General features: G+C 45.8%; 1 protein-coding gene and 1 non-coding gene across 2 annotated transcripts in view; one reads left to right on the top strand and one right to left on the bottom strand.

The window, feature by feature from the left end:
- Window positions 1-9,835: 9,835 nt before the first annotated feature.
- LOC114817687 lies at window positions 9,836-9,974 on the bottom strand. The gene has a single exon (XR_003765542.1). It is a non-coding gene; the product is annotated as a small nucleolar RNA SNORA7 (small nucleolar RNA).
- Window positions 9,975-14,838: 4,864 nt separating this feature from the next.
- Window positions 14,839-24,092, top strand: part of NCEH1 (neutral cholesterol ester hydrolase 1) — a 61,412-nt gene continuing 52,158 nt past the window's right edge. Inside the window, exon 1 of the mRNA XM_029069993.2 lies at window positions 14,839-15,018. Within this exon, the coding sequence (XP_028925826.1) occupies window positions 14,881-15,018 (138 nt within the window). The 5' untranslated portion in view covers window positions 14,839-14,880. The remainder of the gene's footprint in view (window positions 15,019-24,092) is intronic.

Raw genomic sequence — 24,092 nt, 5'->3', positions numbered from 1 at the left:
TCTAAGCACTGGGGTAGATACAGGGTAATCAGGTTGTCCCCTGTGGGGCTCACACTTTTAATCCTCATTTTACAGATGAGGTAACTGAGGCACCAAGAAGTTAAGTGACTTGCCCAAAGTCACACAACTGACAGGTGGCGGAGTCAGGATTAGAACTCACATCCTCTGACTCTCAAGCCCGTGCTCTTGCTACTTAGCCACACTGCTTTCTCTTACAAGTACAAGGATGACAAAGAAGGGAATGGAAGAAAAGGAGTTGGGAAACATGGACTGAATGTTTTTGTACGGCACGAACCACACCAACAACTATCAATAGTCGATTCCGTCCCGTAGGTCTTCAGTTTCAAACTTTTAGGACCAAGACTCAGCCGTCATTCCCAGCAGGAAACTCCATGGGTAGAATGGAATGGGCCACTCCCAAACCACTGCTTCCACTCAGTAATGTGACCACCTGGGACCACATTTGACTCCTTAAGCAATTCCACCAGTGTCATTTGTGGGCCTTAAATGGCAACCTTGAAGTTCTGGAACAGAAGTTTTTGGGAACGTACAATATTATAGAATTGGTAGCTGTGACTCCTGCCACCAGGAGCTTACATTTTAGACTATAAAGCCTGAGAGAAGAGCTCTTTTTTATGTTGGTATTTGTTAAGCACTTACTATGTGCAGAGCACTGTTCTAAGCACTGGGGTAGACACAGGGTAATCAGGTTGTCCCACTTGAGGCTCACAGTCTTAATCCCCATTTTACAGATGAGGTAAATGAGGCACAGAAAAGTGAAGTGACTTGCCCACAGTCACACAGCTGACAAGTGGCAAAGCTGGGATTAAGTAGATGCTTCAAAAAACTCAAGAAACAAGAGGGCTAAAGCAAAAACCGCACCCAAAACATTAAACCTCAAACATGAGAGCCAACCTGAGCTACGATTTTTTGCTCTACATGATGCAGGGAGTCTTCTCCAGAGGCCTCCTCCATCTTCCACATATCCAGCGTGGTTTAGTGGAAAGAGCACGGGCTTTGGAGTCAGAGGTCAAGAGTTCTAATTCCGGCTCCACCACTTGTCAGCTACGTGACTTTGGGCAAGTCACTTAACTTCTCTCAAGCAGCGTGGCTCAGTGCAAAGAGCCCGGGCTTGGGAGTCAGAGGTCATGGGTTCAAATCCCAGCTCTGCCACTTGGCAGCTGTGTGACTGTGGGCAAGTCACTTAACTTCTCTGTACTTCAGTTACCTCATCTGTAAAATGGGGATTAAGACTCTGAGCCTTATGTGGGACAACCTGATTACCCTGTATACCCCAGTGCTTAGAACAGTGCTCTGCACATAGTAAGAGCTTAATAAATACCAATATTATTATTATTATTATTCTCCGTGTCTTACTTACATCATCTGTAAAATGGGGATTAAGACTGTGAGTCCCAAGTGGGACAACCTGATTATCTTGTATTTATTCCAGTGCTTAGAACAGTGCTTGACACATCGTAAGCGCTTAACAAAATACCATCATTTTTATATCCTTAGGTGAAATCACCATCAGAGATATGTTCTTGGAGCTCCAGCGACAACTTAATATGATTAAACTTAATGTCAATGGAGTACAGATAGTTGTTGAAATGAGGTTTTAATCTCTTTTCAAGTTAGAGTGTTTCAGAAGGTTAAGGTTGTGTAACGAGAGGGATGTTTCAATCAATCAATCAATCAATCAATCAATCACATTTATTGAGTGTTTATTGTGTACAGAGACTGTACTAAGTGCTTGGGAGAGCACAGAATAACAGAGTTGGTAGACAAGTTCCCTGCCAACAAAGAGCTTGCGGTCTAGAGGGAGGGAGGTGGTTGGAATAAGATAAAGTCCACACACTGCAGAACCAAACATCACCAAGTGAGACAGAGTATGAAGCAAAAAAGGCAATAAAATTCAATCGTGCTGTTGAAAACGAGACAAAATGAAGACCCTTATATAAGGAGATTCCCGTATTTAGGTCAACCTTGCTAAACCTTGCTAAGAGAACAGCATGGCCTAACGGGTAGAGTATTGGCCTGGGAGTAAAAAGGACTTGGGTTTTAATCTTGGCTTTGCCACTTGTCTGCTGTGTGACCTTGGGCAAGTCACTTCACTTCTCTGTGCATCAGTTACCTCATCTGTAAAAAGGGGATTAAGACTGTGATTCCCAAGTGGGGCAAGGACTGTGTCTTTTATCTATCCCAGTGCTCAGTAATAATGATAATATTTATGATATTTGTTAAGTGCTTACTAAGTTCCAGACACTGTATTGACCACTGGGATAGATATAAGATAATCAAGTTAGGTACAGTGCCTGGCACAAAGTAAGCACTTAACAAATAGCACAGCTGTTATTAAACTAGTCAGCCTTCCTTGAACCATCCTCAGCTCTATATAGTCATAGTCCACCACCAGAAAATGCTTAGTAAATCTGGCTCTGCCACTTCCCACTGTATGACCTTGGAAAAGTCATTAACTTCTCTGTACCTCAGTTTCCTCATCTGTAAAATGGGGATTCAGTACTTGCTCTTCTGCTTTAATCTGTGAGCCTCGCATGTGATAGAGATGATGTCTGACCTGATCATCTTGTATCTAACGCAGCAGTTAGTACAGTAGCTGGTACATAGCTAGTGATTAAAATATGCCACAATTATTATTATTATTATTACTGTTACTACTACTGCAAGCTCAGTTGAGTTCCCACACCATTCCTGGACTCGCTGTATGATTATCCCAAATGTTACAACTTCAGTGACCAGATTTCCCTTCTCCCCCTGGTCTGACCGTCACTGAAGAAAAAGAACAAGGCTCACAGGCTGCTGTCCTGATTTCTATCAGAAAATAATATAGCCAACTCAACAAATGTAGTTTTATGATGAAATGAAACTGTAATTGTAACTTGCTCAACTACCTGTGGAAATAGTTCAAGAAATAGTCTTTAATTAATGACACAGAGTTAAAGAACCTGAAACCACTGGTTCACAAGGCAGCTTTCCATGTGAAAACCTTCTTATTATTTTACTGTTTTATGTGCCCATATTTAAATGAAAATTTTTTCTTAAGAACTTGGGTTTTCATAGGTTTTGCTATCTCTTCCCTTAACACTGTTAAATTCCTACATAGATTCTCAGAGGCTCTCTCAAGAGATACTACATTTCTCAAGGGGCAGTATAAAGGATCAACCTTACATACTTAACATAACCATAATATAAATGTAGAAAAACAGTTTGTGTAGGTAACAGAACCCTCACACACCCTGAACAGAAAAAAAATCCTAAATTCAGACTCAAAACTCAAAGCTGACATTATTATTATTAATAATAATAATAATAAATGTGATATTGTTAAGCAATCACTACCTTCCAGGCACTGTACTAAGCACTGGGTTGGATACAAGCAAATTGGGTTGGACATGGTCCCTGTCCCACATCCGCAATCTCAAGCTCCATTTTATAGATGAGGCGACTGAGGCACAAAGAAGTGAAGTGATTTTCCCAAGGTTGCACAACTGACAAGTGGAGGAACCAGGGTTTGAACCCATGACCTCCTGATTCCCAGGCCCATGTTCTATCCACTATGCCATGCTGCTTCTCTATTAGAAATTCTATTACATTATTTCATGCACAATACTAAGTTCTTGCTTACTGATATCACTTGTAAATCAAGCTAGTAATTCATAGTCCACCACTTTTCCCATAAGTTCTTTTAATAGCCTATTAGGATTTATTTTTTTTGCTCAAGGCTACAGTGCTTTTGGATGTCATCATTTAACTCTTATGTTGGGCATAAATCCCAAGTAAATTCAATGGGAATGATTTGGTAGGAGTCTGTAAAGTCACTTCCTGCATCAGAAATTTCCCAGAAGGTCATTTTTCTTCCTGAAGAACTTCCACAAGAAGCTTGAATCCCAGTGGTCAACCTAACATTATAGTTTGTCACATGTTTAAATTTGTAGTCATGTAGTTATAGCTTAGTTAATACTAATTTGGCCTGGTTGTGTTCTCAAACCAGTCTACTGTAGTTGATGATGTGATGCAGAATCACCACACATTTAACAGTTTCATAAGCAAAAGCCATTATAAAAACATGTCTTGGTCCTAAACTCTTAGGACTGAGGAACTGCCAGAGGAATGGATTGTCATAGAACTGTAGCGCATAAGAAAGTGGATAAGGGTGCAAAATATCAAGAAGTGCTTGTGAGGTCTTCCTCTCCATTGATCAGCTACAGGCAGGACTAGGAATGGACCTAGGTCTCCTGAATTCCAAAATAATGATTTTACTGCTAGATCTAAAGCAGGGATACCAGTCAAGTTATTGAAATTTTATCAACCAATCATTCATTTCTACTGAGTGCTTACTCTGAATACAGCACTGTTCTAAGCACTTGGGAGAGTACAATATAACAGAGTCAGTAGATATGTTTCCTGTCCACATCAATCTTACAGGCTAGAGGGAAAGACATACATTAATATAAATGAATTATGGATATGTACATAAGTGCTGGGGGGTTGAGGGAGGGTGAATAAAGGGTGTAAATCCAACTAAAAGGATGATGCAGAAGGTAGTGGGATAAGAGGAAATGAAGGTTTAGCTGGGGAAGGCCTCTTGAAGAAGATGTGCTTTTAATAAGGCTTTGAAGGTGGGGAGAGTGATTGTAAGATATGAACAGAGAAGGCTTTCCAGGCAAGAGGCAGAACGTAGGTGAGGGGTCAGCGGCGAGATACATGAAATCGAGGTCCTGGGAGTGAAATGAGAATATAGGAGTGAAGGGTTTGGGCTGGGTTGTAGTAGGAAATCAGAGAGGTACGATAGGAGGGGGCAAGGTGATTGAGCATTTCTGTAAGGAATTTCTGTTTGATGTGGAGATGGATGGACAACCACTGGAGGTTCTTGAGGAGTGGGGAAATATGGACTGAATGTTTTTGTAGAAAAATAATCTAGGCAGAAGGGTGAAGTATGAACTGGAGTGGGGAGAGACAGGAGGATTGGAGGTCAGCAGGGAGGCTGTACTGCAGTAAACTCTAGTGCACTGAAACTGCTCCCACCAAGGTTGTCAACGATCGCTTTCTTGTCAAATCTAACGGACTTTACTTCATCATACTCCTACTTGACCTTTCAGCTGCCTTCGACTCTGTGGTCCACCCTTTTCTCCTGGAATCATTATCCAGCTTGGCTTGTGCAATAATCACAGCGAGATTGGAGAAGGACTTGGATTAATGTGTAGCAGTTTGGATGGAGAGGAAAGCGTGGATTTTATCAATTTTGTGAGGTTTGAACAGACAGGATTTAGCGACAGATTGAATAGGTGGGTTGAATAAGAGAAACGAGTGGAAGATAATGCCAGTGTTATGAATTTGTGAAACAAGGAGGATGGTGGTGCTCTCTACAGTGATGGGAAATTCAGGTTTGGGTGGGAAGATGAGGAGTTCTGTTTTGGTCATGTTTAGTTTGAGGTGTCAGAGGGACATCCAAGTAGAGATGTCCTGAAGGCAGGAGGAAATAGATGGCAGAGAAGGAAAGAAAACAGGGCTGGAGATGTAGATTTGGGAATCTTCTGCATAGAAATGGTAGTTGAAGCCTTGGGAGCGAAGAAGTTATTCTAGGGAGTGGGTGGCAGTGGAAAATAGAAAGGGACCCAGAACTGAATCTTTTGGGATTCCCACAGTTAGCGGGTGGGAGGCAGAGGAGGAGCCTGTGAAAGAGACTGAGAATGAGCAGCCAGGGAGAGAGGAGGAAAACCAGGAGAAAACAGTGTCAGCGACAGGGTAGAAGGCATCTGAGAGATTGAGGAGGATTAGGATGGAGTAGAGGCCATTGGATTTGGCAAGAAGGCGATCACTGATAACTTTGGAGAGGAACAGTTTCAGTGAAAGGGATGAAAGCCAGATTGGAAGAGGTCAAGGAGAGTATTGGAGGAGAGGAAATAGAGGCAGCGGGTGTAGTTAATTCACTCCAGGAGTTTTGAGAGGAATAATAGGTGGCAGATGGATCAATAACAAGGCCGGACTGTGCTCAAGGGACTTTTTTTAAGGTTAGGGAAAACATGAGCATATTTGAAAGCACTGAGGAAGAAATCATTGGAAAGTGAATGGTTGCAGTTGGTGGTCAGAGAGGGAAGAAGTGAGGGTGCAAGCATTTTGATAAGGATGGGGTCAAAGGTGTACATGGTGGGGGTGGATTTTGAGAAGAGGCCAGAGACTGTCTTTTGAGATACTGCTAGGAAAGATGGGAGAGTTGAAGAAGGGTCGGGAGGAGAGAGAGGGACTAGAGAAGAGCAGGGGATAGTTTAGGGAGATCACCACTGATGGTTTCAATCTTCTCAAAAAAGTACGTGACCAGGTCATTAGGGGCAAGAGATGGATGAGGCAAGGGAGAAAGGGTTGTAATCAATCCATTGGTCATTAGCAGTGTGTGAATTCAATCTCCCATTAGAATCTCCCATTACAGAGAATGTGTCACTTGGTTATTCTCTATTTCCTTAATAATATAATAATGCTATTGAATGAGATACAGTGCACCACATCAACTGGGCTCTCAATAAAGGCTACTAATAACAGGTATTCGTTAAGCACTTACTGTGTGTCAGGCACTGTACTAAGCGCTGGGGTGGATATAAGCAAATTGGGTTCGGTCCCTGTCCTATATGGAGCTCACAGTCTCAATCCCCATTTTACACATGAGGTAACTGAGGCTCAGAGAATGATGATGATGATGAGAATGATGATGATGATGAGAATGATGATGATGATGGTATTTGTTAAGCACTTACTATGTGCCAAGCACTGTTCTAAGTGTTGGGTAGATAGAAGGGCATCAATTTGTCCCATGTGGGACTCACAGTCTTAATCCCCCTTTTACAGATGAGGTAACTGAGGCACAGAGAAGTAAAGTGACTTGCCCAAGGTCACTCAGCAGAGTGGCAGAGCCAGGATTAGAATTCATGACCTTCTGACTCCCAGGCCCCTGATCTATCCGCTACAACATCATGGCTCAGTGGAAAGAGCCCGGGCTTGGGAGTTAGAGGTCATGAGTTCAAATCCCCACTCTGCCACTTGTCAGCTGTGTGACTGTGGTTAAGTCACTTCACTTCTCTGTGCCTCAGTTACCTCATTGTAAAATGGGGATTAACTGTGAGCCTCATGTGGGACAACCTGATTACCCTGTATCTATCCCAGTGCTTAGAACAGTGCTCTGCACATAGCGCTTAACAAATACCAACATTATTACAACATGCTGCTTCTCTACCACTATCGTGTGGTCTCAAACTCTTCCACTGCCTCTGAAAAAAGGCACTGTGGTAACCACCGCCTTCCCTCACACCACTGGGGGTCCCCATTCCAGGCACACTTGTCATGGGCAGGGAATGTGTCTACCTACTTTGTTATATGGTATTCTCCCAAGCGCTTAGTATGTTGCTTTGCATTGTAATCCCTCAATAAATATGATTGATTAATTGATTGATGCGCCATTCATGCTGACTTGGGAATGAAAGCTGCTCCCACATGCTTTCAGGATGCGTCTAACACCACCAAGAAAAACATAGTAGTAATTGCCACCTTTCTTCTCACCTCAAATGATGTCTGCATCCAGCATGCTCCCTGTGCTCCTGGATTACTCCATCACTGCTGAGACTTTGAGCTTACTTCGTGTATTTGTATTGTGTTTTTATATTTCATAATAATAAAAATAAATAAATGGTGGTATTTGTTAAGCGCTTACTATGTGCAAAGCACTGTTCTAAGCGCTGGATACAAGGTGATCAGGTTGTCCCATGTGGGGCTCACAGTTTTAATCTCCATTTTACAGATGAGGTAACTGAGACACAGAGAAGTTAAGTGACTTGCCCAAAGTCACACAGCTGGCAAGTGGCAGAGCTGGGATTAGAACCCACGACCTCTGACTCCCAAGCCCTTGTTCTTTCCACTGAGTCAGGCCATAATTGTAGTATTTGTTAAGAGCTTACTATGTGCCAGGCATTCATTCTTTCAGTCGCATTTATTGAGCACTTACTGCCTGCAGAGCACTGTACTAAGCACTTTTGTACTAAGAATTGGGGTAATTGGGTTGGACATGGTCCTTGTCCCACACTGGGTTCACAGTCTTAATCCCCATTTTCCAGATGTGGGCACTGAGGCAGAGAGAAGTTAAGTGACTTGCTCTGAGGTCACACAGCATTCATTCATTCAATTGCAATTATTGAGCGCTTACTATGTGCAGAGCACTATACTAAGCGCTTGGAATGTAACAATTTGGCAATATTTAGATAGAGACAATCCCTGCCCAATAACAGGCTCACAGTCTAAACGGGGGAAATTTAGCGCTGGGGTAGAGCCAAGGTAATCAAGTTGTTGCACGTGGGGCTCACAGTCTTAATCCCCATTTTACTGATGAGGTAACTGAGGCACAGAGAAGTTAAGTGACTTGCCCAGAGTCACACAGCTGACAAGTGGCATAGCTGGGATTAGAACCCACGACCTCTGACTCCCAAGCCCAGGCTCTTGCCACCAGGCCCATGCTCTATCCACTAAACCTGGAAGCAGCAGCGCGGCTCAGTGGAAAGAGCCCGAGCTTGGGAGTCAGAGGTCATGGGTCTGAATCCTGGCTCCACCACTTGTCAGCTATGTTTGGGCAAGTCACTTAACTTCTCCGGGCCTCAGTTACCTCATCTGTAAAATGGGGATGAAGACTGTGAGCCCCATGTGGGACAACCTGATTACCCTATATCTACCCCAGCGCTTAGAAAAGTGCTTTACACATAGTAAGAGCTTAACAAATACCAACATTATTATTAAACCACGTTGCTTCATCACTCCAGATGTGTCTGTCTTCAATCCCTTCTCCCCACTTGAACTCTTAGATTGTAAGCCCTTGGAGGCATAGTGACACTGTATAATTTTCACCCATTTATTGTTTATTATTATTACCCATTTAATATTCTCACCCAGTGGTCTGCAGAATGTAAGCCTTTAATAAATACTATTATAGCAGTACTGGTATTACTGTAACCTTCTGATGGAGATTTTTGTCCACTGTACTTTCCACCCTCTCTTCCACAAGCTCTTACCCAATTAATTTTTCTTCTTTCTGGACCATTTCCAGAAAGATAGACCACCACAGACCACCATTTTTTTTAAAAAAAAACCCAAAACTGTTCAATCTATGTCTCCCCACTCCTCTATTATCATTATTTATGGCATTTGTTAAGTGCTTAACTATGTGCCAGGCACTGTACTAAGCGCTGGGGCAGATACAAGCAGGTCGGGTTGGACACAGTCCCTGTCCTACATGGGGCTCACAGTCTCAATTCCCATTTTACAGATGAGGTAACTGAGGCCCAGAGAAGTGAAGTGACTTGCCCAAAGTCACACAGCTGACAAGTGGCGGAGTCGGGATTAGGACCCATGACCTCTGACTCCCAAGCCCAGGCTCTTTCCACTGAGCCACGCTGCTTCTCCTAAAGTAATTATCCATCCACCTCCACATCAAACAGAAATTACTATCAGCTTTAAAGCCCTCAATCAGCTGACCCCCTCATATCTCATGCACTAATTTAATTCATTCATTCATTCAATCATATTTACTGAGCATTTCTCGTGTTCAGATCACTGTCTTGTCTTATGCTGTCAAGTCATTACCGACCCATAGCGACTCCATGGAAACATCTCTTCCAGAACACCCCAGTCTCCATCTACCATAGTTCTGGTAGTGTATTCACAGAGTATTCTTGGTAAAAATATGAAAGTGGATTGTCACTGCCTTCTTCCGAACGGTAAACTTGAGTGTCTGCCCTTGACTCTCTCCCATGCTGCTGCTGCCCAGCACGGGTGAGTTTTGATTTGTAGAGATTGTCTTCCACTCGCTAGCCACTGCCCAAGCCAGGAATGGAATGGGTGTATGCCTCTGCTTGACTCTCCCTCCTGTAGCCAAGACTGGTAGAGTCCTGGAAACTCTCCAGGTGACGTCCTGAGAGGGAGAAGAGCACTGTCCTAAGTGCTAGCTAAGTACTAACTGCAACCCAGTCCACCAACTCCCTCGCTATATCTTGATCTTGCCTATCTCGCCTTATCATTTAATGAAATCCATCATTTACTGGATGCAGAGCATCATACTAACCACTTGGGAGAACACACAGAGCTGATAGAAATGTTCCCCGCCCACAGTGAACTTACAGTCTAGAGAGGGAGACAGACACTAACATAATAATAATAATGTTGGTATTTGTTAAGCGCTTACTATGTGCCAAGCACTGTTCTAAGTGCTGGGGTAGACACAGGGGAATCAGGTTGTCCCACATGGGGCTCACAGTCTTAATCCCCATTTTACAGATGAGGTAACTGAGGCACAGAGAAGTTAAGTGACTTGCCCATAGTCACACAGCTGACAAGTGGCTGAGCCAGGATTCGAACCCATGAACTCTGACTCCAAAGCCCGTGCTCTTTCCACTGAGCCACGCTGCTTCTCTATAAATTTCTAGACTGTGAGCCCGTTATTGGGTAGGAATTGTCTCCATCTGTTGCCGAATCATACTTTCCAAGCGCTTAGGACAGTGCTCTGCACACAGTAAGCGCTCAATAAATGCGGCTGAATGAATGAATGAATAAATTTAAAAAGATCCAGTTTCACAGATGAAGCAGCACAGAGAGGGAGTCAGAGAAAAGAGGACTTAATGGGGGAAGGCCTCTTGGAGGAGATACAACCTTAATAAGGTTTTGAAGGTGTGTACGAAGGGGAGGGAGTTTCAAACCAGAAGGAAGACATGGGAAAGAAATCAGCAGTGAGCTAGTTGACATCGGGACACCATGAACGAGTTGGTCCTAGAGGAGCCAAGTGTGCCGGCTGGGCTTTCGTAAATCAGTGCGGTAAAGTAGGAGAGAGCAAACTAATTAAATGCTTTACAGGCAATGGTAAGGAGTTTCTGTTTGGTGTGGGGGTGGATGGGCAACTACTGGGAAGTTCCTGAGGAGCTGCGGGATGCGGACTGAACTTTTTTTAGAAAAATCATCCAGGCAGCAGAGTGACGTATGAACTTGAGTGGGGAGGGACATGAGAAGGAAGGTCAGTGAGAAGGATGATGCAGTAGTGGTTGAATCGACGTAGTAGTGCTTTGGATGGAGAGGAAAAGGGCAGATTTTAGCAAAGATGTGAAGGCGGAACTTTTACAATTTGGTGGGAGAGACGAGACGAGGATAACACGGGTACCCCGGCCTCTGCTGCCACCACGGCTGCCAGAATCTGCCCCAGTGCATAGGCGTGGAGGACCTCTCTGTCCCCACCCCGCCACCATTCTTCTCATCCTATTGCCCCTGCTAAAGTACCTGCAGCCACGGAGGAGGTGTGCGTTGTGTAGATGTGTGTGTATGTGGAAGTGCGTGTGTGCATTCGTGTTTATTTTTCCAGGAAGTTTTGGAGCTGAGGAGAGCTGAGGTCTGGGGGTTTGAAGGGAGATGAGTTACCATATCGATGGAGAAATACATCACACTTAGTTGAGCAATCTCTTCACGTGATGGATGATGTCACCGTGCGGCAATGTGAATGATGTCATCTGTATCAGAGGTCAAAAGGAAGTCCTTGGCGAGCTCTGGGCCTCAACTTCGAGATCTGGCTCTGAGTTACATATCTTATTATTTAAGCACTTTGTCAACCACACATCAATTTTTCCTTTCTTTTATACCTGTATTTTTTTTTACATGGCACCAGTACTAAGTTCTGGGATAGATATAATTTAATCAGGTTGGACAATGTCCATGTCCCATGTGGGACTCTCAGTTTAATCCCCATTTTACAAAGGAGATAAGTGACTTGCTCAAGGTTATCAGATCACCCAGTAGACAAGTGGCAGAGCTGGGATTAGAACCCAGGTCCTCTGACTCCCAGGCCTATGCTCTTTCCTCAAGATCACTAGACCACACTGCTTCTCTACCCTGTTGGGTAGAACCTCTGTGACCTCACTCCTTTGGGTCCCTCTGTTTTTTTCATGGTATTTATTAAGCGCTTACTCTGTGCCAGGCACTGTTCTAAGCCCTGGGATAGAAACAAGGTAATTAAATTGGCCACAGTCCATATCTCACATGGAGCTCACAGTCTTAATCCCCATTTCACTGATGAGGTAACTTACACACAGAGAAGTGAAGTGACTCACCCAAGGTCACACAACAGATAAGTGAGTAAGCTAGGATTTGAACTCAGGTCCCCGATTCCCAGACCTGTGTTGTATCTATCTAGGCCAGCACTGTTCTAAGTTCTAAGAACTAAGTTCTAAGTTCTTAGAACACCGTTCTAAGCGCTGGGTAGAGATGAGCTAATCAGGCTGTTACAAAGTCCATGTCCCACATGGGGCTCACAGTCTTCATCCCCATTTTACAGGTGAGGAAACTGAGGCTCAGCAAGTAGCAGAGCCAGAATTAGAACTCAGGTCCTTCTGACTCCCAGGCCTCTGCTCTATATAAAGCAGCATGGTGTAGTGGCTAGAGAGTGGGCCTGGGTGACAGACGTCATAAATTCGAATCCCGGCTCCACCACTCGTCTACTGTGTTATGAATAGAAACTATAACGATGAGAACGGAAGAACTGTGAGCAAGGTTACAGATTATGGCAGAAGCTAGGACGTTCTGGAGAAAATGTGTCCATAAAGTCTCTGTTAATTGGAAAGGACCCGACAGCATTTGATATATCTACTCCTCCCCTCCTCCCCGCAACCCCTGCTGACCTGGCCTTTCCTCTTCTCCCATTCTCTTCTGTGTAACCCTGTCTTGCACCCTTTGTTTGCTTTGCACCCGCCACCCCCCCCGACCCATCCAAAACTTAGGTACATATCTGTAATGATGTCTGTCTCCCGCTTCAAGACTCTAAGTTTGTTTATTGTATATCATTTGTTGTTAGTGTGTCTGTTTATTGTTGTACTTTCCCAAGTGTTTAGTAAAGTGCTCTGCACACCATAAATGCCTCAATAATTACAGTTGAAATGACTCGACTGCATTTGCTATATATATATATATACACATCTCTCTCTCTTTGTCTCTCTCTCTATAAATACATCTCTCTCTCTCTCTCTCTCTCTATATATATATATATACATATCTCATCTCCCACTGCCTTCTGCGTCACCCTGATTTGCTCCCTTTGCTCTTCGCCCCTCCCAGCCCCACAGCACTTATGTCCATAGCTGTCATTTTATTTATTTGTTTTGATGTCTGTCTTCCCTCACTGTCCCCCAGACTGCGAGCTCATTTTGGACAGGGAATGTCTTTGTTTATTGTTGTATTGCGCTTTCCCATGCACTTAGTACAGTGCTCTGCACACAGTAAGCACTCCATAAATATGATTGAATGCATATATATCAGATAGGGAGAGAGAGAACGAAATAGGGAGAGGGAGAGGAAGAGGACAGAAAGAGGGAGAAGAAGGGGGAGACAGAGAGAGAGGGAGAGAGAAGTAGAGGGAAAGAGACTGGAGAGAGAGAGAGGGAAGGAGAGAGGGTGAAGGAGGAGAGAGAGGGAAAAAGAAGAAGAGAGAGGGCAGGGAGCAAGAAGGGAGTGACAGAGGAGAGGGAGAGAGAGTGGAGAGAGGGAGAGAGAGAGGACAGAAAAAGGGAGAGAGAAGGAAAAAGGGAGAAACAGGAGAGAGAGAAGGAGAGAGTGGAGGGAGAGGGAGAAAGAAGGAGAAAGGGAGAGGGGGGAGTGAGAGAGAAAGAGAGAGAGGGAGAGGGAGAAAGAGGAGAGAAGGAGAAAAGGGGAGAGAGAGGAGAGAGAGAAGGAGAGGGAGAGAGAGTGGAGAGAGGGAGAGAGAAGGAGGGAGAGAGAGGACAGAGAGAGAGGGAGGGAGAGGGAGAAGGAAAAAAGGGGAGAGAGGGAGAGAGAGAACAGAGAGAGGGAGTGAGAGAGGAGAGAGAGGGAGTGAGAGAGGAGAGAGAGAGAGGACAGAGAGGGAGAGAAAGGACAGAGAGAGGGATAGAGAGAGGAGAACGAGAAGGAGAAAAGGGGAGAGAGAGGGAGTGAGAGAGGAGAGGGAGAGAGAGAAGAAGGGAGAGGGAGAGAGAGGGAGAGAGGGAGAGAAAGGACACAGAGAGGGAGTGAGAGAGGAGAGGGAGAGAGAGGACAGAGAGGACAGAGAGGGAGAGAGAAAGGAAGGGAGAGAGAGAAGGAAAGAAAGGGAGAGAAAGGACAGAGAGAGGGAGTGAGAGAGGAGAGGGAGAGAGAAAGGGAGAGAGAGGGAGAAAGAGAAGGAGAGAGAAAGGATGAGAGAGGGAGAGAGAGAAGGAGAGAGAGGATAGAGAGGGAGTGAGAGAGAAGGAGAGGGAAAGAGAGTGGAGAGAGGGAGAGAAAGTGAGGAGAGAGAAAGAGGAGAGAGAAGGAAAGAGAGGAATGGGAGAGGAGAGGGAGAGAGTGAGAAAGGGGGAGAGAGAAGGAAAGAGAGAGGACAGGGGGAGAAAGGGAGTGAGAGAGGAGGAGAGGGAGAGAGGGAGGGAGAAAGAGGGGAGAGAGAAGGAAAGAGAGGACAGAGGGAAAAAGGGAGGGAGAGAGGAGGAGAGAGGGAGAGAGAAGGAGAGAGAGAGAGGGAGGGAGGGAGAGAGAGCGCTGAGCTCTGTGGTCTGCGGCGTTGCAGGAGCGTGTTGGGCCGGCAGGGGCCGCTGTTCCGCGGCGGTCGGCCGTCCGCAGTGGCGGCCTCCGTCGGAGCCAATGGCGAAGCGGCCTGAGCGTGGGGGGGGAGGCGGTTGGCGCCCATTGGCCGGAGCCCGACGGCCCCGCCCCGCCCCCGGCCCCGCCTCCATCCCCGCCTCCGGCCCCGCCTCCATCCCCGCCCCCGGCCCGGCCCAACCCCGCCCCCCAGCGGTGAGAGGCGGCTCCAGCCCCTGGGGGAGCGGGGAGCGGGGAGCAGGGAGCATGCGGGCCTCCTGCGTGGCGCTGACCGCCGCCCTGCTTCTGGTCGCCTACTACATCTACATCCCCTTGCCCAGCACCATCTCCAACCCCTGGAAGCTGATGCTGCTCGATGCCACTTTCAGGACCGCGCAGCAACTGGTAAGCTGACGCTCGGCCCCTTCTCATCCCTCCTGTTTTAGCAGCAGCAGCAGCAGCAGCAGCAGCAGCAGCAGCAGCAGCAGCCCGGCCATCCCCGGGGCGATTTCTGCAGCAGCCGCCGTCCCGAGGCTCCGCGGAAAAAGCCCGGGCTGGAGAGTCAGAGGTCTTGGGTTCTAATCCCGCCTGCGCCGCCTGCCAGCTGGGTGACTTGGGGCCAGTCACTTCTCTGGGCCTCGGTTCCCTCCTCTGGAAAATGGGGATGAAAACGGTGAGCCCCTCGTGGGACAATCTGATCGCCTTGTCTCCCCCAGCGCTTAGAACAGGGCTTCGCACAGAGTGAGCGCTTAACAGATACCAACGTTATTATGATTACTATCCGCTGAGCCCCTACTCTGTGCAGAACACCGCTCCCGGTGCAGGGGGAGGTGACCGGCGTCGATCTCTATAATAATAATGTTGGTATTTGTTAAGCGCTTACTATGTGCAGAGCGCTGTTCTAAGCGCTGGGGGAGGTACAGGGTCATCAGGTTGTCCCACGGGAGGCGCCCAGTCTTCATCCCCATTTTACAGATGAGGGAACTGAGGCCCAGAGAAGTGAAGTGAGCCGCCCACAGTCACGCAGCTGACAAGGAGCAGAGCCGGGATTCGAACCCGTGACCTCTGACTCCCAAGCCCGGGCTCTGGCCACTGAGCCACGCTGTAATTCTCTTTATTTACATTGAGGCGTTTATTTGTGTCTCTTTACTTCATCCCATGGTCATGTCCCCCCCCCCTTTGAGATTGGGAGCCCGTTGTGGGTGGGTCTGTGTTGCTGAATGGCACTTGCCCAGCCCTTAGCCCAGTGCTTCGCGCACAGTAAGGGCCCGGTACACGCGATTGGACGAATGGGAAGATCCTGGGTTGAATTCCCAGCCGAAGGACTGGCTCTTTTATTTAGCATTCCCTTTTTCACCCCCAAGCCTTCCTTTAGGAGGCTGGGGGAGGTTGACGTTGGCCTCCTTTCATCTCCAGGCCAGGGGAGATTTTAGCGGCCCAGGGGATTTCCGGAGATATGTATTTTGTTAAAAAAGAGAGCTCTGTCAAGCTTATTTTTCTTTTTCTTCCCGCAGCCATTTTCTAGCTCTGAAAAAGAACGTGTCTGGGTGTATTTTCTCTGACACTCTTTTTCTCCATGGACGATTTGGCTGCATGATGAATAAATGAAAACGATCTCCCCTTCTAGTCTTCCGAGTTCATTGTGGACAGGGATTGTCACTATTTATTGTGGCCTTGCACTTTCCCAAGCGCTTAGTACAGCGCTCTGCGCACAGTCAGCGCTCAGTGGATTGAAGGAATGAATCCTAAGCCTCGCTGTCCCGACCTGATGGATCAGGAAGGGGAGGAGTGCTGTGGCATTCGGTCTTTCTTAAAAGCGGAATTGGATTTGGTGGGTAGCTTTTCTGCCGCTTTGGCTTCTCAAACCCTCAGGGTCTGCCAAACTGTACTTTCCAAGCGCTTAGCGCAGTGCTCTGCACACAGTAAGCGCTCAGTGAATATTAACAATGGTATTTGTTCAGCGCTTACTATGTGCCAAGGACTGTTCCAAACGCTGGGGAGAGATGCAATGTTTTAAGGTTGTCTCACGTGGGGCTCACAAGTCTTAATCCCCCTTTTGCAGATGAGGGAACTGAGGCCCAGTGAAGTGACTTGCCCAAAGTCACACAGCTGGCAAGCGGCAGAGTCGGGATTAGAACCCATGACCTCTGACTTCCAAGCCCGGGCTCATTCTGCTAAGCCACGCTCCTTCAAATACAACTGAATGAATGAAGGTGGCTCTTTGCAGTTCTGCAGTTGCAATCTGCAGGTCTTTGACTTGCTCTTCCCAAAGCACGGGCCCTTTAGTAGTCGGGCTTTGTTTTGCATGATTTGTCAAGGAAACAGCTTCTCCCTCACCCTTTGTCCTTTTCCTTGAAAGGGCTTTGTGGTCATTTCTCCAGCACCGCGGTGTGGGCTTTCAGCTAGGGGTGGGTTTGCCCATGACTGCTGGACTCTTTGAACTGGAATCTTTCATCCTGCAGGTGTAAACAGAAGACAGCCCTAACTTGCATTCCGGAGATTTATTTTATTTTCAGTGAACACATTCTTACTGAATGGCAAAGCAAAGAGAGGAGGCAATGACCACTTGGGCTGAAATTCTAACCTCTAGTTGCCCATTAACCCTGAATTATTCCATGGCCCAGGGCCATTCTTCCGCCTCTGGCTCCAATCCAAGCCTCACTCATATCCTTTTACAATTACACCAGTGAAGCTTGGTCTTTTTTCCTTTATTTTTATATTTTTACATTAAGCGTGATATTTGATCCTTCCCTATCCCAGACCTCTCTGTTGAGGTAATCCCGTGCACTCTTTGCTAGTCGAGCCTGTAAGCGTTTATCAGGAACCCACTAGGATCAAAGCACTGTACTGTATGTTCTATTTGACTTCATTGTACAAGGCACTAGTTATTGTGCGCTCTGGAGTTGCCATGGTGGAATACAACCCCATTTTTTGTTCAAGATAATTACAGTATCAATTAGAGCCCTCCCAATGTACCCCCCCCCCCCCCAAAAGTGAGGCTCTGTGCTCCTCCCTCGGATGAAATTATGCAAACTGGGTGTGATACCCTGCTGGTTATGTGGCACAGATATCTATCCCAACCCAACCATATGCCAGAGATTACCAGCAGCTTTCAGTTTTCTAAGTGTCCCAGCATCGGGGTTGTAGGGTTAAGAAGTGGTATAGCCAAGTAAGAAGAGCTTAGGCCTGGGAGTCAAGGGATCTGGAGTCCTCTAAAAGTAATTATGGTATTTGTTAATAATTATGGTGTTGGTTAAGCACTTATTATGTGCCAGGCACTGTACCGAGTGCTGGGGTGGATACAAGCAACTAGAATTGGACACAGTCCCTGTCCCAAGTGGTGCTCACAGTCTCAATCCCCATTTTATAGATGAGGTAACTGAGGCACATAGAAGTGAAGTGACTTGCCCAGGGTCACACAGCAGACAAGTCACGGAGCTGGGTTTAGAACCCATGACCCTAGAACTCCCAGGCCCCTGCACTATCCACAACACCATGCTCTGGACTCTGTACTCGTTGTGGGCAGAGAATGTGTGTGTTTTACTGTTATATTCTACTCTCCCAAGTGCTTATTAGAGTGCCCTGCACTTGGTAAGCACTTAGTAAATATGAATGAATGAATGATTCTAATCCCAACTCTTTGACACCTGTCTTCCAGGCCATTTTAGACAAGTCATTCAACTCTTCTGGGCCTCAGTTTCCTCACTTTAAAGTTTGGATTTAAGTACTTGTCTTTATCAGTGTCTGATATCTGCCTCAGGATTTAGTACAGTGCTTGGCGCATAGTAAGTGCCTGGGAGTCGGAAGGTCATGTAATCTAATGCCGGCTCCACCACTTGTCTCCTGTGTGCCTTTGGGCAAGACACTTCATTTCTCTGGCCTCAGTGACCTCATCTGTAAAATGGGGATTGAGATTGTGAGCACCACAAAGGACAGGGACTGTGCCCAACCCAATTTGCTTGTGTCCAACTCAGAGTTTAGTACAGTGCCTGCCATATAGTAAGTGCTTAACAAATGCTCCAAATTATTATTATTATTGTTAACAATTACCATTATGATGTGATTATTATTATTGAAGAGGTAACTATCTTCCTTAGAGATGCTGCTTGCAGACTGAGGATGGGTCATTGGTGTGGGAGTGGGTACAGGAAGAGGGATGGGATTCTCTCTTTGTTCTGTTAGTACGGTGAAATCCCCTCCTCATCGCCCCTACTCCCTCCGTCTGCTCTACTCCCTTCCCCGCCCCACAGCACATGTGTATATTTGTACATATTTATTATTCTATTTATTTTATTAATGTGTATATATCTATAATTCTGTTTATTTTGATGCTATTGATTGATGCCTACATGTTTTGTTTTGTTGTCTGTCTCCCCCTTCTAGACTGTGAGCCTGTTGTTGGGTAGGGATGGTCTCTATCTGTTGCCGAACTGTACTTTCCAAGCGCTTAGTACAATGCTCTGCACACAGTAAGCGTTCAATAAATACAATTGAATGAATGAATGAAACCATCTTACACAGTAAATCCTCTTCAGGAGGTAGCATTGGAATGGGTAGTTTCTCCTGGCTATAGAGTTCGCATCCCCTCCAACCCCCCCTTAGAAAGGGTGTTTGCTCTCCCAGTTTTTTTACAGATTTATTCATTCAATCGTATTTATTGAGCACTTACTATGTGCAGAGCACTGTACTAAGCCTTTGGAATGTACAGTTCGGCAACAGAAAGAGACAATCCTTGCCCAACAACGGGCTCACAGTCTGAACATGTCAGAAAGAGATCAGTCTGATGCTATTTCATCAGGCTACCTGTATAAAGTTCAGTTCTGAGAGGTGCTCAGAAAGACCTTTCAAACCCTGTGTAACCTGGGTCTACTGACACTCCAAATTATGTTTGAGAGGCTTGGTCCACTGTGAGCGCACCCTACTCCTGAAGATATGCAGAGGTGTCAGTTTTTCATTCTGAGCATAGCAGTTGGGAATAAGGACTGGGAAGGATAAGGACTGTCTCCCCTTCTAGACTGTGAGCTCATTAGGGGTAGGAATTGTACTCTCCCAAGCGCTCAGTACGGTGCTTTGCAGGCAGTAAGAGCTCCATAAATACAATTGAATGAATGAAAAGGAGGGGACAGACTTCGAAGGACTAAACGGCCAAAACGCAACCACTTGAGGTCTTTTCAGCCCGGATCAGAATCTCCCAGGTCCTGATGAGGAAGATAAGAAACCCAGCCCCAAAAGCTGTTGGGGGTGGGGGCAACCAGCATCTATGATGTGTCTGTGGGATATTGCGTTACGTAGATTTTTTTTGCTCAACTTGTGTTAGGCCAATATAAAATCAAAATAGCTCGCCTTCTGAAATCTTTGTGTGGAGTCATCAAAAATCTTCCCGGTGGAACATTTACAGCCCAAACAGTTTTATGATTTGTTACATCAAAGCGGCTACTACTATCATTAATTTGTTTGCCCTACTAGGAAGGCCGCCATTAATCATTAAGTTTAATACAATTAGGTCAAGAACTCTGTTGGGAAGCAGTGTTGCTGAGTGGAAAGATCATAGGCCTGGCAGTCAGAGGACCTGGGTTCTAATTCCAGTTCTGCCACCTGGCTGCTGTGTGACCTTGGGTAGTCACATAACCACTCTGTGCCTCCATTTCCTTACTGGTAATGCCTGTTCTCCCTCCTGTTTAGACCGTGAGCCTCATGCGGGATAGGGACTGTGTCCAACCTGATTATTCTAAATCGACCCCAGCTTTTAATACAGAGTTTGGCACATAGTAAGCACTTCAATACCATAATTATTATATTAAGTCCTGGGGACAAGCAGGAAGATATGCAGTGAAAATTAGCAGACAGGATCTATGCCCCCAGAGCTCATAATCGCTCATAATCTAGTCGGGAGGAGGTCTACCCTCCTTAAATGCACACAAAGAAAATGGCAATTGTAAAATGTAGTACTAAAAATGATAAGATGAGTAATCTCTCCAGTACAACTACTTCCTTTGGGACAACTGGAGAAACTGAGGTTCTAATGTGCTAACCCAGATGAAGAACCAACTCTACAGCACATACTCCACAATCTTAGGTGATGTGCACAGTTGCTTTCACTCAGCCAGCAGTAAAAAGACCGAAATGTTATGCGCATCTAAATCAGAATTGTAAATTAATCCCTACCGCTGGTGAGTCACTTGGAGATATGATGGATGGACTACTTAAATCCTCTTTTTCTGAGCCTCTGCTTGATTTCAATCTCACAGTAATCTTGGGGAAATTGGTCAAATTACTGTCATGGTTGATAGAGTATTTCTGAAAAACACCCGGTGTGTCAAATACTGGAAAGCCAACCACCCACCTTTTTGCAGTCTCAAGGTTTTTCAGAAAATGCAGCTGAGGGGACTGTGAAGTGGTCATTCATTCAATAGTATTTATTGAGCACTTCCTGTGTGCAAAACGCTGTAGTAAGTGCCTGGGAGAGTACAATATAAAAATCAAGACACCTTTCCTGCCCACAACGGAATTACACTTTAGAGGGGGAGCTTGACATTAATAGAAATAAGTCCACAGAGAGCCCTTCTGTCCTCAGTGATAGTGGGAAGACTGAGAAAAGGCATCGAGGCCAAGGCTTCCCTCCTCTTCCCCCTCAAACTGCCACCTGGCAGGAGAGTAACAGCTATGGCGAGCACAAAGCAGATCATTTGTTCATGATGTTTGGAATTTTATGAAAGAATCGGCTCACTCAGGATTCCTGGGTCAAGCTGTTCTTGACAGTTTGTACTGTTCAGAGTGTTTAGGGGGATTCCTGTCTTTGTTTCCTGCAGAGTGGGAGAAATTCCTATTTTTTCCCCTCTCCTGGCGATTAATTAAATAGTCTCAGTTGCTTGTTTATTCATTCATTCAATCGTATTTACTGAGTGCTTACGGTGTGCAGAGCACTGTAGTAAGCTCTTGGAATGTACAATTGGGCAACAGAGACAATCCTTGCCCAACAACAGGCTCACTGTCTAACCGGGGGAGAGAGACAACAAAGCAAAACAAGTAGTCAGGCATCAATACTATCAAGATAAATAGAATCGTAGATATAGACATATCATTAATAAAATTAATAGTCATAAATAATATATGCAAATATGCACAGTGCTGTAGGAAGGGGAAAGGGGAAGAGCAGAGGGAAGGAGTATGGGGAGGGGAGGCAGATGGAAAGGGAGGGCTCAGTCTGGGAAGGCCTCTTGGAAGAGGTGAGCTCTCAGTAGGGCTTTGAAGAGGGGAAGAGAGTTAGTTTGGCGGATGTGAAGAGGGAGGGCGTTCCAGGACAGCGGTAGGATGTGGGCCAGGGGTTGACAGTGGGACAGGCGTGAACGGGGGACCGTGAGGAGGTGAGTGGCAGAGGAGCGGGGTGTACGGGCTGGGCAGTAGGAGAGAAGGGAGGTAAGGTAGGAGGGGGCAAGGGGATGGAGAGTTTTGCAGCCAAGAGTGAGGAGTTTTTGTTTCATGCAAAGGTTGATAGGCAACCACTGGAGGTTTTTGAGGAGGGGAGTGACATGCCCAGACTGTCTCTGTAGGAAGATGGTCCAGGCAGCGAATGAAGTATAGGCTGGAGCGGGAAGAGACAGGAGGATGGGAGATCAGAGAGGAGGGTGATGCAGTAATCCATTCGGGATATTATGAGAGCTTTTACCAGCAAGGTAGCAGTTTGGATGGAGAGGAAAGGGCAGATCATGATGATGTTGTGAAGGTAAGACCGACAGGTTTTGGTGACGGATTGGATGTGTGGGGTGAATGACAGAGCAGAGTCGAGGATGACACCAAGGTTGCCAAGGTTGCGGGCCTGTGAGGGGAAGGATGGTCGTGCAGTACACCGTGATAAGAAATTCAGGGGGAGGCCAGGGTTTGAGAGGAAAGATAAGGAGCTCAGTTTTAGACATGTTGAGTTTTAGGTGGCGGGCAGACATCCAGGTGGAGACGACCTGGAGGCAGGAAGAGATAGGAGCCTGGAGGGGGGGAAGAGAATGGGGAGGAGGTGTAGATTTGGGTGTCATCTGCATAGAAATGATAGTTGAAGCCATGGTGAGAAGGCCAGGTACTTAAAGGCTGAGAGAGTACACCCAGACAGAAAATCTGAAGTTATTGTTACCTCCTCCCAAGACCATTTACTCTCTAAAGAAGCAGTGTGGAAAGAGCCCGGGCTCAGGAGTCAAAGGTTATGTGTTCTAATGCCGACTCCGCCACTTGTCAACTATGTGACTTTGGGCAAGTCACTTCACTTCTCTGTGCCTCAGTTATCTCATCTTTAAAATGGGGATTAAGACAGTGAGCACCATGTAGGACAACCTGATCACCTTGTATCCCCGCGCTTAGAACAGTTCTTTGCACATAGTAAGCACTTAACAAATACCATCATCATTATTGTTATAAGTAAAATTCCTGCCGTAAAAAGGGTGCCACACATGCAGGTTGTTCATTATGTGCAGGCAAGGAAGTTGAACACTTATTTCTACTTTTGGGCTTCAGGGTGGGACACCCCCCGACCCTAGATGGGTCATCCTCCCTGGTCCTCAAGATAGATCGTCTTGTCTGTATGTTTCTTCGGGGTGGGGAATATGTCAGTTTATTGTTATATTGTACTCTCCCAAGCACTCAGTACAGTGCTTTGCACCCAGTAAGTACTCAATAAATATGATTGAATGAATTGAATGAATTCTCCTACAAAGTGGAAGGGTTGCTTGGCCTAGTGAAAAAAGAACGGGCTCGGATACCACTGATTGATAATGAAATTTAAGGCTCAAAATTCTTTCGAGCCATGTGAGGGTGGTATTTGAAGTTCATTATATTAAACTAAGTCATTCCACATGGGTTCACATAATATGGAAGTTTAATTTATTGCCACATTTTCTACATTTCTTTGAATGATAATCTAGAAAAGAGGTGGTAAAAATACCAATGGCATTTTTTTCCCCTAATCTTTTTTTGACATACCAGTTCGGGTAGAGGTTTTGAACTAGCTGATAAGGTTTTTAGAGAGCCAGTCCAAGCAGATTTGACATTAGCATGACCCCTTTTTTGTGGGATGTGGGGGTGGGGAAATTGGATGACAAATGCATTACAACTGGGCAACAGCCCATCCTTGTTGTTATTCTTGCACTGACACAGTTTCTGGCCAAGTTGGGTGTGGACCAGCTATACCTGAAAAGCTTCCAAATTTGAACAAGCCTTAGCCTCACTGTGGTGATTAAGGTACCGGAATAAAGCTCTGAAGGAATCTTTGAAGAAGCAAGTAGGAAGCATTAAAAAAAAAAATATCTGTCCCAGATTAATTCTTTTTTTCCTCCTGACCTGGAGGCAGGGCACCTCCAGCTTTATTATTCTAAAATCTGTCATTTACTGTAGGAAAACCGAGTTTATGTTCTTATGCACATAAAAATAATGTTGGCATTTGTTAAGCACTTACTATGTGCAGAGCACTGTTCTAAGTGCTGGGGGAGATACAGGGT

This window comes from Ornithorhynchus anatinus, chromosome 1 (assembly GCF_004115215.2).
Source record: "Ornithorhynchus anatinus isolate Pmale09 chromosome 1, mOrnAna1.pri.v4, whole genome shotgun sequence".
Taxonomy (NCBI): Eukaryota; Metazoa; Chordata; class Mammalia; order Monotremata; family Ornithorhynchidae; genus Ornithorhynchus; species Ornithorhynchus anatinus.
Note: the sequence above shows the minus strand (reverse complement) of the source record. Positions and strands in the feature narration are given on the sequence as shown.